The sequence below is a fragment of the Salmo salar genome, chromosome ssa05 (genome assembly GCF_905237065.1).
Source record: "Salmo salar chromosome ssa05, Ssal_v3.1, whole genome shotgun sequence".
NCBI lineage: Eukaryota > Metazoa > Chordata > Actinopteri > Salmoniformes > Salmonidae > Salmo > Salmo salar.
The window spans coordinates 30741151-30753615 of NC_059446.1; the positions used below are offsets into that span (position 1 = coordinate 30741151).

Below are 12465 nucleotides of genomic sequence, written 5' to 3' on the forward strand. Positions count from 1 at the left end.
AGTCGTGTGAGAAACTTGTCATCATGCAAGCAGTCAGACAAGTGAAAATTATGGTCAGTAAAGAAAAGTTTAAGCTTGTCTCTCAATTTAAAAAAAACGTGTCAATACTTTGCCCCTTGACAACTAGCATACTTCTGTATGTTGTAAAAGCGTTACTTGGCCTAGCTCGAACCATGAAAACAGCCCCAGACCATTATTCCTTCTCCACCAAACTTTACAATTGGCACAATGCATTGGGGCAGGTAGCGTTCTCCTGGCATCCACCAAACCCAGATTAGTCGGACTGCCAGATGGTGAAGAGTGGTTCATCACTCCAGAGAATGCGTTTCCACTGCTTCAGAGTCCAATGGCGGCGAGCTTTACACCACTCAAGCCGACGTTTGGTATTGTGCATGGTGATCTTAGGCTTGTGTGCGGCTGCTTGGCCACGGAAACCCATTTGATGAAGCTCCCAACAAATAGCAATTGTGCTGACGTTACTTCCAGAGGCAGTTTGGAACTCGGTAATGAGTGTTGCAACCGAGAACAGACGATTTTTACGCGCTTGAGCGGTCCCGTTCTGTGAGCTTGTGGCCTACCACTTCGCGGCTGAGCCGTTGTTGCTCCTAGATGTTTCCACTTCACAATAACAGCACTTACAGTTGATCGGGCAGCTCTAGCAGGGCTGGAATTTGACGAACTGACTTGTTGGAAAGGTAGCATCCTGTGACAGTGCCACGTTGAAAGTCACTGAGCTCTTCAGTAAGGCCATTGACTGCCAATGTTTGTTTATGAAGATTGCATGGCTGTGTGCTCGATTTTATAACTGTCAGCAATTGGTATGGCTGAAATAGCTGAATCCACTAATTTGAAGGGGTGTCCACATACTTTTGTATATATTGTGTATCTCCAGCTATCCACTAACTAGACATTTTTATGGGATAACAACAATATATTTCTGAGGGCATGGTGAGTGTTCACTATACACTAGACAGAGGGGGTTCCTTTCTCAAACTCACTTTGGTCATGTTGAGAAAGTGGACTGACTGATTTGACTCATGGACCTATTCTCAAAATGCAATATTCTCTGCTGGTTTGTTATACATTTTGGTTACTTGATTAATACACATTTGTGCATCAGATGCAAGGTACATTTCCCCAGATATATTTTGTTTGTAATATGCACTAATGCTATTCCATCTTAGAGATTTGAGATAAATGTCTTTGATTAATATTTTCCATCTGACTCAATCTATGAATCAGGTTATCAGAACTTTTACAATAACAAGCATTCTCAAAATAATACAGTTCTATGAGGCTTGGAAAAATACGTAAGCATTATATCCTGTTTATTTAGGCAGAGCGGAATGGTTCATTTTCTTACACCTCTACGTGTCATGATTTATCTGCATGTCTGATCATCTCACCGCACATCTCTGTATTGCTATGCTTGTAGTCATTAAAATCAAATCTAAATCAAATAATGTATGTTGTCCATGTTTCTTTTATTGTATTGCATTGCTGTGTTTTGGCCTGTTAGCCAGGAATACTGGTTCTCAGATGACTTGCTTAAAGAAAGACCTGTAAGTCAAACGGCCAAGACCCTGTAAAATGTTCAAATCAATGTAATGATCCATGTAATTACAATGTAATGACCCAGCATTTGTGGGAGCAGGATGGCAGTCTGCCATTGTTTGAATAAGTCAGACCAAATGAGTTATGGTTACTGACTCACCCAGTGATCACTTTTACTGACAGTTACTCATCTTACATTCAACCCAGTCATTTCTTATACCATGCATGGAGTTATCCAAGAGTGACTTAGTCATAACATTCAGCCAGCCATATTTTTATATTTAACTAGGCAAGTCAGTTAAAAACAAATTCTTATTTACAATGACGGCCTAGGAACAGTGGGTTAACTGCCTTGTTCAGTGGCAGAAGGACAGATTTTTACCTTGTCAGCTCGGGGATTCAATCTAGCAACCTTTCGGTTACTGGCCCAACGCTCTAACCACTGGGCTACCTGCTGCCATAGCTTATGTTTATTTGATTCAGAGCTGTAAGTTTGTCTAGATAATGTGAAGCGTATAATCAAAAGCTATTTCAATAAGCAAACTGTTTAACTGAACTTGAGAAAAAGGGCTAAATCATATGTCTAAGTTAAGACAATTATAACTGCACTTCATTTCATATGTCACAAGAGGGAACCAAATAGCAATAGGAGCCATACAGTAATAGGTGCAAGGGTCCTTGGAATAAACAATATCATTTCACTTCCATGGTAAAGAGGAGGCCATAACTTAGATTTTAACTATGATTTAATTAAAATAGTCAAGATAAGTAAAATATGATGAAATATTAAAAAAAACATTAAAATATACAACAACCTGTGTATTGATCTGTTAAATGTACAAGCCATATAAAAAAAAAGCCACTAAACGCTATTTCATAAAGTACCCTTAAAACAATCAAAAGGCATCTAAGTGAGACTGTTCCAGCAGTGGAAGATAAACCTTGGGAAACATAAGACGTTCAATATAGGCTTGTCTTCTTCATTATCCTTAGAAACTCCTGCTCGTTGATCTCTCCATCTCCATCTCGGTCTGCTTCGTCAATCATTTCCTTTGAAAGATGCATTGTTTTAACAGTCAGGATTTCTGCATTGAGTATGTTTAGATGTGAGCAGAACGCCAACAAGTAACATCCTAACATACCTGCAATTCCTCATCTGTCAGGTTTTCACCTAGCTCCTTGGCAACTCTCTTGAGATTTTTGAAGGAAATTTTTCCTGTGCCGTCATCATCAAATAAGCGGAAAGCCTTTAGGATTTCTTCTTTTGAGTCTTTTTCACTCTGATAAAAAAAAAAAAAAAAAATATATCAAGATTATGTAGACAGGAGACAAAATTCCAACCAAAGACCTGCCAAAATTATTGGTCATGTACACAGATTTGCTATCGCAGGTGCAGGGAAATGCTTGTGTTTTCTAGCTCCAACAGTAATATATATTTTGACTGGTACTAATATACACTACCATTCAAAGGTTTGTGGTCATTTAGAAATGTCCTTGTTTTTGAAAGCAAAGCAATTTTGTCTATTAAAATAACATCAAATTGATCAGAAATAGTGTAGACATCGTTAATGACTATTGTAGCTGGAAACGGCTGATTTTTAATGTAATATCTACATAGGCGTACAGAGGCCCATTATCAGCAACCATCACTGTGTTCCAAAGGCACTTTGTGTTAGCTAATCCAAGTTTATCATTCTAAAAGGCTAATTGATCGTAAGAAAACCCTTTTGCAATTATGTTTGCACAGCTGAAAGTTGTTGTCCTGATTAAAGAAGCAAAAATGGCTTTCTTTAGACTAGTTGAGTATCTGGAGCGTCAGCATTTGTGGGTTTGACTGCAGGCTCAAAATGGACAGAAACAAAGACCTTATTTCTGAAACTCGTCAGTCTGTTCTTGTTCTGAGAAATGAAGGCTATTCCATGCGAGAAATTGCCAAGAAACTGAAGATCTCGTACAATGCTGTGTACTACTCCCTTCACAGAACAGCGCAAACTGGCTCTTACCAGAATAGAAAGAGGAGTGGAAGGCCCTGGTGCACAACTGAGCAAGAGGATAAGTACACTAGAGTGTCTAGTTTGAGAAACAGACACCTCACAAGTCCTCAACTTGCAGCTTCATTAAATAGTACCTGCAAAACACCAGTCTCAACATCAACAGTGAAGATGTGACTCCGGGATGCTGGCCTTCTAGGCCAGGTCATCTGATGCAGCACTCCATCACTCTCCTTCTTGGTCAAATAGCCCTTACACAGCCTGGCCAGAGCTTGAGGGGATCTACAGCGAAGAATCGCAGAAACTCCCCAAATATAGACGTTACAAGCTGTAATCTCAGCCAAAGGTGCTTCAAAAAAAGTACTGAGTAAAGGGTCTGAATACTTATGTAAAATGGGATATCCATGTTTTATTTTTAATACATTTGCAACATTTTCTAAAAACCTGTTTTCGCTTGGTCATCATGGGGTATTGTGTGTAGCTCTGGAGCAGATTTTCATTAAGGACCTCTGTACTTTAATCCGTTCATCTTTCCCTCGATTCTGACTATTCTACCAGTCCCTGCTGCTGAAAAACATCACCGCCACCATGCTTCACCATAGGGATGGTACCAGGGTTCCTCCAGACATGATGCTTGGCATTCAGATCAAAAAATGTAATCTTGGTTACACATCAGACCAGATAATCTGGTTTCTCATGGTCAGAGTCCTTTAGGTGCCTTCTGGCAAACTCCAAGTGGGTTGTCATGTGCCTTTTACTGAGGAGTGGCTTCCATCTGGCCCCTCTACCATAAAGGCCTGATTGGTTGAGTGCTGCAGAGATGTCAGAGTAACCATCGGGTTCTTGGTCACCTCCCTGACCAAGGCCCTTCTTCCCCGATTGCTCAGTTTGGCCAGACGGCCAGCTCTAGAAAGAGCCTTGGTGGTTCCAAACATCTTCCATTTAAGAATGATGGAGTCCACTGTGTTCTTGGGGACCTTCAATGCTCCAGAATATTTTTTGGTGCCCTTCCCCAGACAGCAGGAGCGGTAGAGATACTCTGAAAGATCGGCTATGAAAAAGCCAACTGACACTTACTCTTGTGTTACTGACTTGTTGCACCCTCGACAACTACTATGATTATTATTATTTGACCATGCTGGTCATTTATGAACAATTGAACATCTAGGCCATGTGCTGTTATAATCTCCACCCGGCACAGCCAGAAGATGACTGGCCATCCCTCATAGCCTGGTTCCTCTCTAGGTTTCTTCCTAGGTTTTGGCCTTTCTAGGGAGTTTTTCCTAGCCACCGTGCTTCTACACCTGCATTGCTTGCTGTTTGGGGTTTTAGGCTGGGTTTCTGTACAGCACTTTGAGATATCAGCTGATGTAAGAAGGGCTATATAAATACATTTGATTTGATTTGAGCCTTGACACAATCCTGTTTTGGAGCTCTACAGACAATTTCTTCGACTTTATGGCTTGGTTTTTGCTCTGACATGCACTGTCAACTGTGGGACATTATACAGACAGGTGTGTGCCTTAAAATAATAATGTCCAATCAATTGAATTTACCACATGTGACTCCAATCAAGTTGTAGAAACAACTCAAAGATGATCAATGGAAACAGGATGCACCTGAGCTCATTTTCAAGTCTCATAGCAAATGGTCTTATGTAAATATGATGTTTCTTATTTTTTATACATTTGCAAAAATTTCGAAAAACGTGTTTTCACTTTGTTATTATGGGGTATTGTGTGTAGATTGATGAGAGAAAAAAATGAATATAATACATTTTAGCATAAGACTGTAACGTAAAATTTTTTGGAAAAAGTCAAGGGGTCTGAATACTTTCCGAATGCACTGTATATAAAGCAAATAAATAAATAAGGCCCTAATCTATGGATTTCACATGACTTGAATATAGATATGCATCTGTTGGTCACAGATACCTTAAAATATATTTTTTTGGGGGCGTGGATCAGAAAACCAGTCGGTATTGGGTGTGACCACCATTTGCCTCATGCAGTTGATCAGGCTGTTTATAGTGGCCTGTGGAATGTTGTCCCACTCCTCTCCAATGGCTGTGCGAAGTTGCTGGCTATTGGCGGGAACTGGAAAATGCCATCGTACAAATCGATCCAGAGCATCCCAAACATGCTCAATGGGACAGGTGACTATGCCGGCCATGGAAGAACTGGGATATTTTCAGCTTCCAGGAATTGTGTACAGATCCTTGCGACATGGGGCCGTGCATTATCATGCTGAGGTGATGGCGGCGGATGAATGGCATGACAGTGGGCCTCAGGATCTCATCACGGTATCTCCGGGAATTTAATTGCCATCGATAAAATACAATTGTGTTCATTTTACCATAACCCCACCATCAGGCACTCTGTTCACAACGCTGACATCAGCAAACCGCTCGCCTACACGACACCATACGCGTTGTCTGCCATCTGCCCCGAAGTCAGTTACAAAGCCAAACTGCAGTCAGGTCAAGACCCTGGTGAGGATGATGAGAACGCAGATGAGCTTCCCTCAGACAGTTTATGTTGAAATTCTTCAGTTGTACAAACCCACAGTTTCATCAGCTGTCCGGGTGGTTGGTCTCATACAATCCAGCAGGTGAAGAACACAGTCTGCGGTTGTGAGGCCAGTTGGACGTACTACCAAATTCTCGAAAACGACGTTGGAGGCTGCTTGAACATTAAATTCTCTGGCAACAGCTCTGGTGGACATTCCTGCAGTCAGCATGACAATTGCACGCTCCCTCAACTTGAGACATCTGTGGCGTGGCATTGTGTGACAAAACTGCACATTTTAGAGTGGCCTTACTGTTATTGTCCCCAGCACAAGGTGCACCTGTGTAATGATCATGCTGTTTAATCAGCTTCTTGATATGCCACACCTGTCAGGTGGATGCTCACTAACAGGAATGTCAACATTTTTGAGAAATAAGCTTTTTGTGTGTATGAAACAATTCTGGGATCTTTTTTCAGCTCATGAAACATGGGACCAACACATGTTGTGTTTATATTTTTGTTCAGTGTATAATTGTGAACCAATCCTTTAATCTCTTCTTGACTAAGAAAATACATACCATTTTCTGTGTCATCATACAGAGAAAGTCATTAAAATCAATGGTCCCAGAGCCCTCCTTGTCGATGTTTGCTATCATCTTCTTGATCTCTTCTTTCTTTGGTTCAAAGCCAAGGGCACGCATGGCAACCTGGAGCAGCAGAAATAAATTAATTGTTTATATTCAAGAAACAAAATAAATGTTTTTTGGGGGGGGAAAACTAAGCATACGCTGAAACAGTGGATGGCATTATGGTGACTAGCTGAGTGAACCATTTATATTCTACGGTATACCTTGAGTTCCTTCACGTCAATTGTTCCTGAGCCATCTGTATCAAACAAGTCAAAGGCCTCTCTGATCTCCTGCTTTTGTTCCTCTGTCAAGTCTGGTTTAGGACCTGCCTTTTTCCTCTGGTTGGAATTGGTGTTGGGTTTTCGGTAGCCTGAAGCCTGTAACATAACAAACTGTCAGAGTTTACCTGTACAGCTGATCATAAGGGAAACATTGATAGTATCACAACAAGCCTTATTGTAGATGGCTAGCTAATGTTACCCTATGTAACTTGAGTTCATGCGGTGCAGGTCCTAAAATGTTCCTATCTCCCCTACCAGCCAAATGCTGGTAACAGGTCAGATTTAACATCTATTCAGAATAGGAGATTTTGATGCACTCTGTGTATACTGCTGTTCTGAAGTGCATTGATAAATTGGCTATGAATTAAAGGTATGTTGTTTCCTATTTAACTAAACACCATGTGGCTGGTAAAGGGTCTGTTTTGGGCACTGCTGCTCAGTGAGATGGTACACATTAAAGCTGAAAACATGGGGGAGGAAATTATTTGGAGAAACTATCAAGGAAATGGCACTTGGGCCCCAAGTCAATAACGCTAACGCAATAAGATAACTTAGCTATCTAGCTACATGCAAACGTTTAGCAAACTGAAGCGTTGTAGTGGCTAAACCCTGTGAAAGTGATCTTAAAACGCTAACGTTATTTTTGCCACCAGCTAGCTAACGTTACTAGCCACAACGTTGCAGAATGGCTGCTGCAAAGAGTTGAGTTGAGTGACGTTACAGTAGCTCACTAGCTTGAAACCCATCTGTGTACCTAGCTCAACGGACAAATAGAAACTGCTAGCTGACTAGCTACGAAACTATAGATAACAGTTACTAAAGTAGAGCTACATACCATCTCCAAATATCAGCCCTGCGACGAACAAAATAGATGTATTTGAACTCAACGAAGTGTATCAGGCGACATGTAAACAAAGCTTGCTTGAAACTATTGTAGTATGCGTTATTTTAATTGACAAGGGAACAGTCCATCAGAAAATCAGTAAACCTTCAGGAAATGACGATGAGGACTTGCTTTGACCAATAGAAAAGTGGGTGGGACATAAGCGACCGTTTATTTGGTTATTTTCGTGTCTCTTAGCAACAAGTGGGCGCTTGTTTGCACACGCGCACACACACGGATTACAGGAGCAGATAACTGGAGCAGAGCTTGAGCCAGGCTGAAGCTCACAGAGAACCTGGAACTGTAGCACGCAACACAAAGTTCTTAGGAAAAAGTAAGTTAATCGTTGTGTTGCGCAATAGATTTGCTAAATTCAAATGATCTTCCTAGCAAGCTAAGCCTTTCAATGTACATTATCCGATGTTTTAGGGCAGGACCAGGTTGATGTTAGCTATCACAGCTAGCTAGCATGCTAGCCAGCTACACTGCAGAACTACACTAAAGTATTTAGTGCTGTATCTCTTACTGTGTGTTAATGATCCTTCTGGTAAATAGTTTGGAAATGTGTTCTATTTTTACACAGAATGACCCTAATAAAAAATTCCTAACATGTCTATCTTACAGGCATCACAGAAAATGGGAAGTACAATTATTAGTCAAAGACTTCATGTTGGACTGCAGCAGCTCACAGCTTTGGCGGCTGTCACGCATTCCTTTTTGGGCCCCAATAAAAACCACAAGTTTATTCAAGACGAGTCTACCGGGGAGTCATCCTTGGTGTGCACATGTTTCCGCGTCTTGGAGCACTTAGACCTGACCTGCTCTGTAGGTCAGCTGGCCAATGAGACAATCCAAGCTCACCAGAAGGTCTTCCACTCAGGTGCGGGGTGCCTGCTATTTATGGCTGGGGTCTGGAGCAGGGCTGCCCTCGAATGTCTCCACAGAGGCATTTCAATCCCACATATTGTGTCAGCCATGTCTGAAGGGCTGGATATATGTTGGGAAGTCTGCAGGTCAAACAGTGTGTCGATTGAAGACATTCGACCGGTTGCTTCTGATAGTGGCATATCAGTACTCCAGGGCTCTCCACACACAGTGTTACGTAACCCTGTCACAGGGATGAACTCTAGCCATGGGGCCCTCAACAACAAGAAACAAAGCAGAATAAAACTCACTCACAGCAGACATTTTTGTGCAAATGATAAAGCTGATGGGAACACCACACCAGGGTTATTTCCCCATGCAGTGAGTTCTAAAGGAGTTGATATTCCTCACCTCGCTGAAGCTGTGAGCCATGGATGTGTGGATGCAATGAGCTTAGTGGTTGAGGTGAGCAAGATACAGTCAAAGAACAATGGAAGTGGTGACAGCTGTAGAACATTTGATGTCAACAAGCTGGTAACGTGCACTCTGCCAGGCTTGTCAGAGGACCATTCATGTGTTTTACCAGGTTGTGTTGTTCTGCTCTCTGCAGAGCAGGCTTCCCTTGTTCATCACATGAAAGAACAGAAGTGGCAAGTTGTTCTCATTAATGGAGATCTCAGTGAAAAATATCGCCATCTTGGTTTCAATAACAAGAATGACATCAGCCAAGTGACCGACAAGTTGGACTTGAAAGGCCTCAGCAAAGAAGATGATTGGGAAGACAATGTTTTAACAACTCTGTTGAAAAACAATGTGAATCTAGTTTTAGTCAATGGAGAGGCAAGTGAAAGACTCACCCAGCACTGCATGAGACACCGTATACTTGTGGTTGAGAGGGTGAAGCCTGACATTTTGAAGGACTTTGCAGAAACAACAGGAGCTGTCCCTGTCACCTATGCCACACAACTGAGTAAGCACTGTGTCGGCACCGGGGTAGAAATCTCCATATGGAGAGACTGCAGTGGCAACAGAAGGAGAGCATCAATGGCTGTGAACATTGTCGCTGATCGCACTGCGCTGGTCACAGTGGTCCTCACCACCTCTGTGCACAGCAAGCTGCGCACCTTGGAGGACTGTTTCTGGGGCTGTGCCTATCGCCTACACCACACACTGAAAGACAGGAAACTACTCCCCGGTGCTGGAAAGACTGAATTGCTTTGTGTTCAAACCCTTCAAAAGCACATTGAAGATAACGGTGAGCAAACAAGAGGCAAAGATGTAGCCTCTGCCCCACGAGCTAAACAAGGAAGAGCAGGAAACCCACACAGGGCTGATGTGTTTCAACTCATGGCAGATGGTTGGATGGACTACATTTCCACTCTGATGTTGAACAGTGGAACATGTTCAAAAGTGGATGCTTGGACTACAATCAATCAGCAGCTGAAAGATTTGAATGAGGGATTATCTCTAGATGCTAATTTCGCAAGACTGCTATTGAGAGATGACACCGAGGATGGTATGATGTCCCCAGATATGAAGCGCAGTGCAGGGAAGGTCTATGACAATATGACAGTGAAGTTGGAAGCATGGAGGAAAGCCCTGGATCTTGTTTTCCTTGTGTTACAGACAGACACTGAGATCATTACTGGCATAGATCCTAAACAAGTGGAGGGGCAATCAAATGTTATGGTGCTTTGATGGTTTTAAGTGTACACATTGCTGCGTACTATCATTTTTGTATATTATCATGAAATGCATAACATGTCTAAATGTGTTTTATTCTTTGAATCCAAATATGCTGAAAAATGAATAAACTGTTGTAATTTCAGAGGTATAATTTAAGTTATTAGAGCTTGTCAGCCATTCGTAAATTGCACTGGCCCAGCAACATTTTACCACATGGGGGAGACAAAGGATATGAACGTTAAGCCATTTCACATGGTTTCCAACTCTATGGCTATATCAATAAACATGTCAAAATCCAGTCACTGAGGAGCTTGTGTGTTCAGATCTCAGTAAATGTTTTCATGCTTATCCCCATCCTAGAATTACATGTAAATCATCTTACATCCCACCTCGTGCACAAGTTATATTATACGTTCCACCCAGAGCCAAAGAACAAGCATTTGATTAAAACATTTTTTTTAACTAGGCAAGTCAATTAAGAACAAATTCTTATTTACAATGACGGCCTACCCTGGCCAAACCCTAATGACACTGGGCCAATTGTGCGCTGCCCTATGGGACATCTAATCACAGCCATTTGTAATACAGCCTGGAATTGAACCAGGGTCTGTAGTGACATCTCTAGCACTGAGATGCAGTGCCTTAAACCGCTGCGCCACTTGGGAGCCCAGAAGCATAGCATGTGACGTCATATTTTATTAACCTCTTATCACTGACTACAAAGTGAGCATTATAGGCTATTGAGGTGATGTTCACAGTATTGCATTCAAAATGGAAGATTATAGCTCATCTTCTAAAACCCAATGAACAATAAATGCACTGTTCAAGTGTCACTGATATGGCCGAGGGAAATAATTTTTTTCTGTCAGTGTTTGCATGAGTCTCTATTTGCTTCCTTTGTGTTATTTGCCTATGTCTGCACTTCGAACAATGTATAGGTCTAAGTCCCAGCCAACAGGACATGGTTTCATGACTTGCTTGGTCCTGTTTGTCATAACATAGAATAGTTTGCAGAAAAATAAACATTTCTAGACAAAGTAAATGTGTCTGTCAGATCTGTATAATCCACAACATTTCTTATTAGGTCCCAGGAGCTGCCTTGTTTTTATGTAACGGTAAACTTTAATTATGAGCTTGTCACCTTGTTTTGACTGACCATATTTCCATTGGCCATAGTCTAACAAAGGTGCTCCATAGGGATCGTAACAGAGACGCTGAGGGCTTTACTTTGGAATCAAGAGGAATTTTAACTCAAGCATCACTCAGTGGTGGTGTTGCTGTGAATGGGTGGGGGGTGTGATGACCAATGAAAACATGACATCTGAGAAGGAAATGGGTCACACCAAACTAGTGGCAAATTTGGAAGTTCAAACTAGGGCCAGTTTTTTTTTATGTGTCTGCTCACAACCCAACCTACATTGGAGGAGTGTCTGAAGCAAACTAAGGCCTGATGCTTCATCATGGCAAACAGAGAGTGAGACAGTGTACCTGGAGATGAATGCGTTTGTATGTGAAGTAGTGTCTGAAAATGATTCCCTTGGCACACGATTATCAGTCCATCTGAGGATAGCCAAGTGAATAGAAATTCATATTTTGTGCTGAGCCATTGTGGTCGGCCTGTGGTTTAATGTTTCATTGATATGCATGCATCTAATCAAAATGATATGATCAACCCTGCGTACAGTAATCTGTGTTCTGGTATCTGTCTAGTGCACACTGAAAACAGACATTCATAGTTTTGACTCTGGTTAAAGTTCATTAAAAGTAAAACATATCAAAATGGCATAATTGAAATGAGCTGCTTCATACAGTTCACAACTCAAAATAGAGTTTCTATGTGAAGGGTCCTTTCAAATCTTCAATATTTACACATTTCCTTGAATTAAATTAGACAAGCTATTGTAATTTACTCTGTTGTACTTTCTGCTGCATATTTCATTTGTTCTTCAATAATGTGGCACAGAATCACTGATTCTACCCACAAGTTCTAAGAAGCTAAGCTGAAGCCACCACTCAGGTTGCACAAGCCAAGGGTCTCTTATGACGCAGTTCAATCAGTAAGCCCCAGTT

At 41.6% G+C, this 12465-nt stretch overlaps 2 protein-coding genes across 2 annotated transcripts; one reads left to right on the forward strand and one right to left on the reverse strand.

The window, feature by feature from the left end:
• Positions 1-2282: 2282 nt before the first annotated feature.
• On the reverse strand, positions 2283-7979 carry LOC106604590 (caltractin). Its single transcript, XM_014199377.2, has 5 exons — positions 7798-7979; positions 6903-7058; positions 6631-6759; positions 2697-2834; positions 2283-2604 (listed from the first exon to the last, which is right to left on the reverse strand). Exons 1-5 carry the CDS (start codon positions 7798-7800, stop codon positions 2515-2517), a joined length of 516 nt encoding a protein of 171 aa, XP_014054852.1. The 5' UTR covers positions 7801-7979; the 3' UTR covers positions 2283-2514.
• A 475-nt stretch (positions 7980-8454) lies between these two features.
• On the forward strand, positions 8455-11433 carry LOC106604585 (Bardet-Biedl syndrome 12 protein). The gene has a single exon (XM_014199372.2). The coding sequence runs from the start codon at positions 8455-8457 to the stop codon at positions 10405-10407; it is 1953 nt and encodes a 650-aa protein (XP_014054847.1). The 3' UTR covers positions 10408-11433.
• The last annotated feature ends 1032 nt before the right edge of the window (positions 11434-12465 follow it).

Bases quoted from the DNA above. Each gene is read 5' to 3' on its own strand.
- LOC106604590 (XM_014199377.2), bottom strand. The intron at 6,760-6,902 runs GTATACCGTAGA...CTGCTGCTCCAG, and splicing joins TTGACGTGAAGGAACTCAAG to GTTGCCATGCGTGCCCTTGG. The intron at 2,835-6,630 runs GTATGTATTTTC...TTTTTTTATCAG, and splicing joins GTATGATGACACAGAAAATG to AGTGAAAAAGACTCAAAAGA.
- LOC106604585 (XM_014199372.2), top strand. From the start codon at position 8,455: ATGTCTATCTTACAGGCATCACAGAAAATGGGAAGTACAATTATTAGT.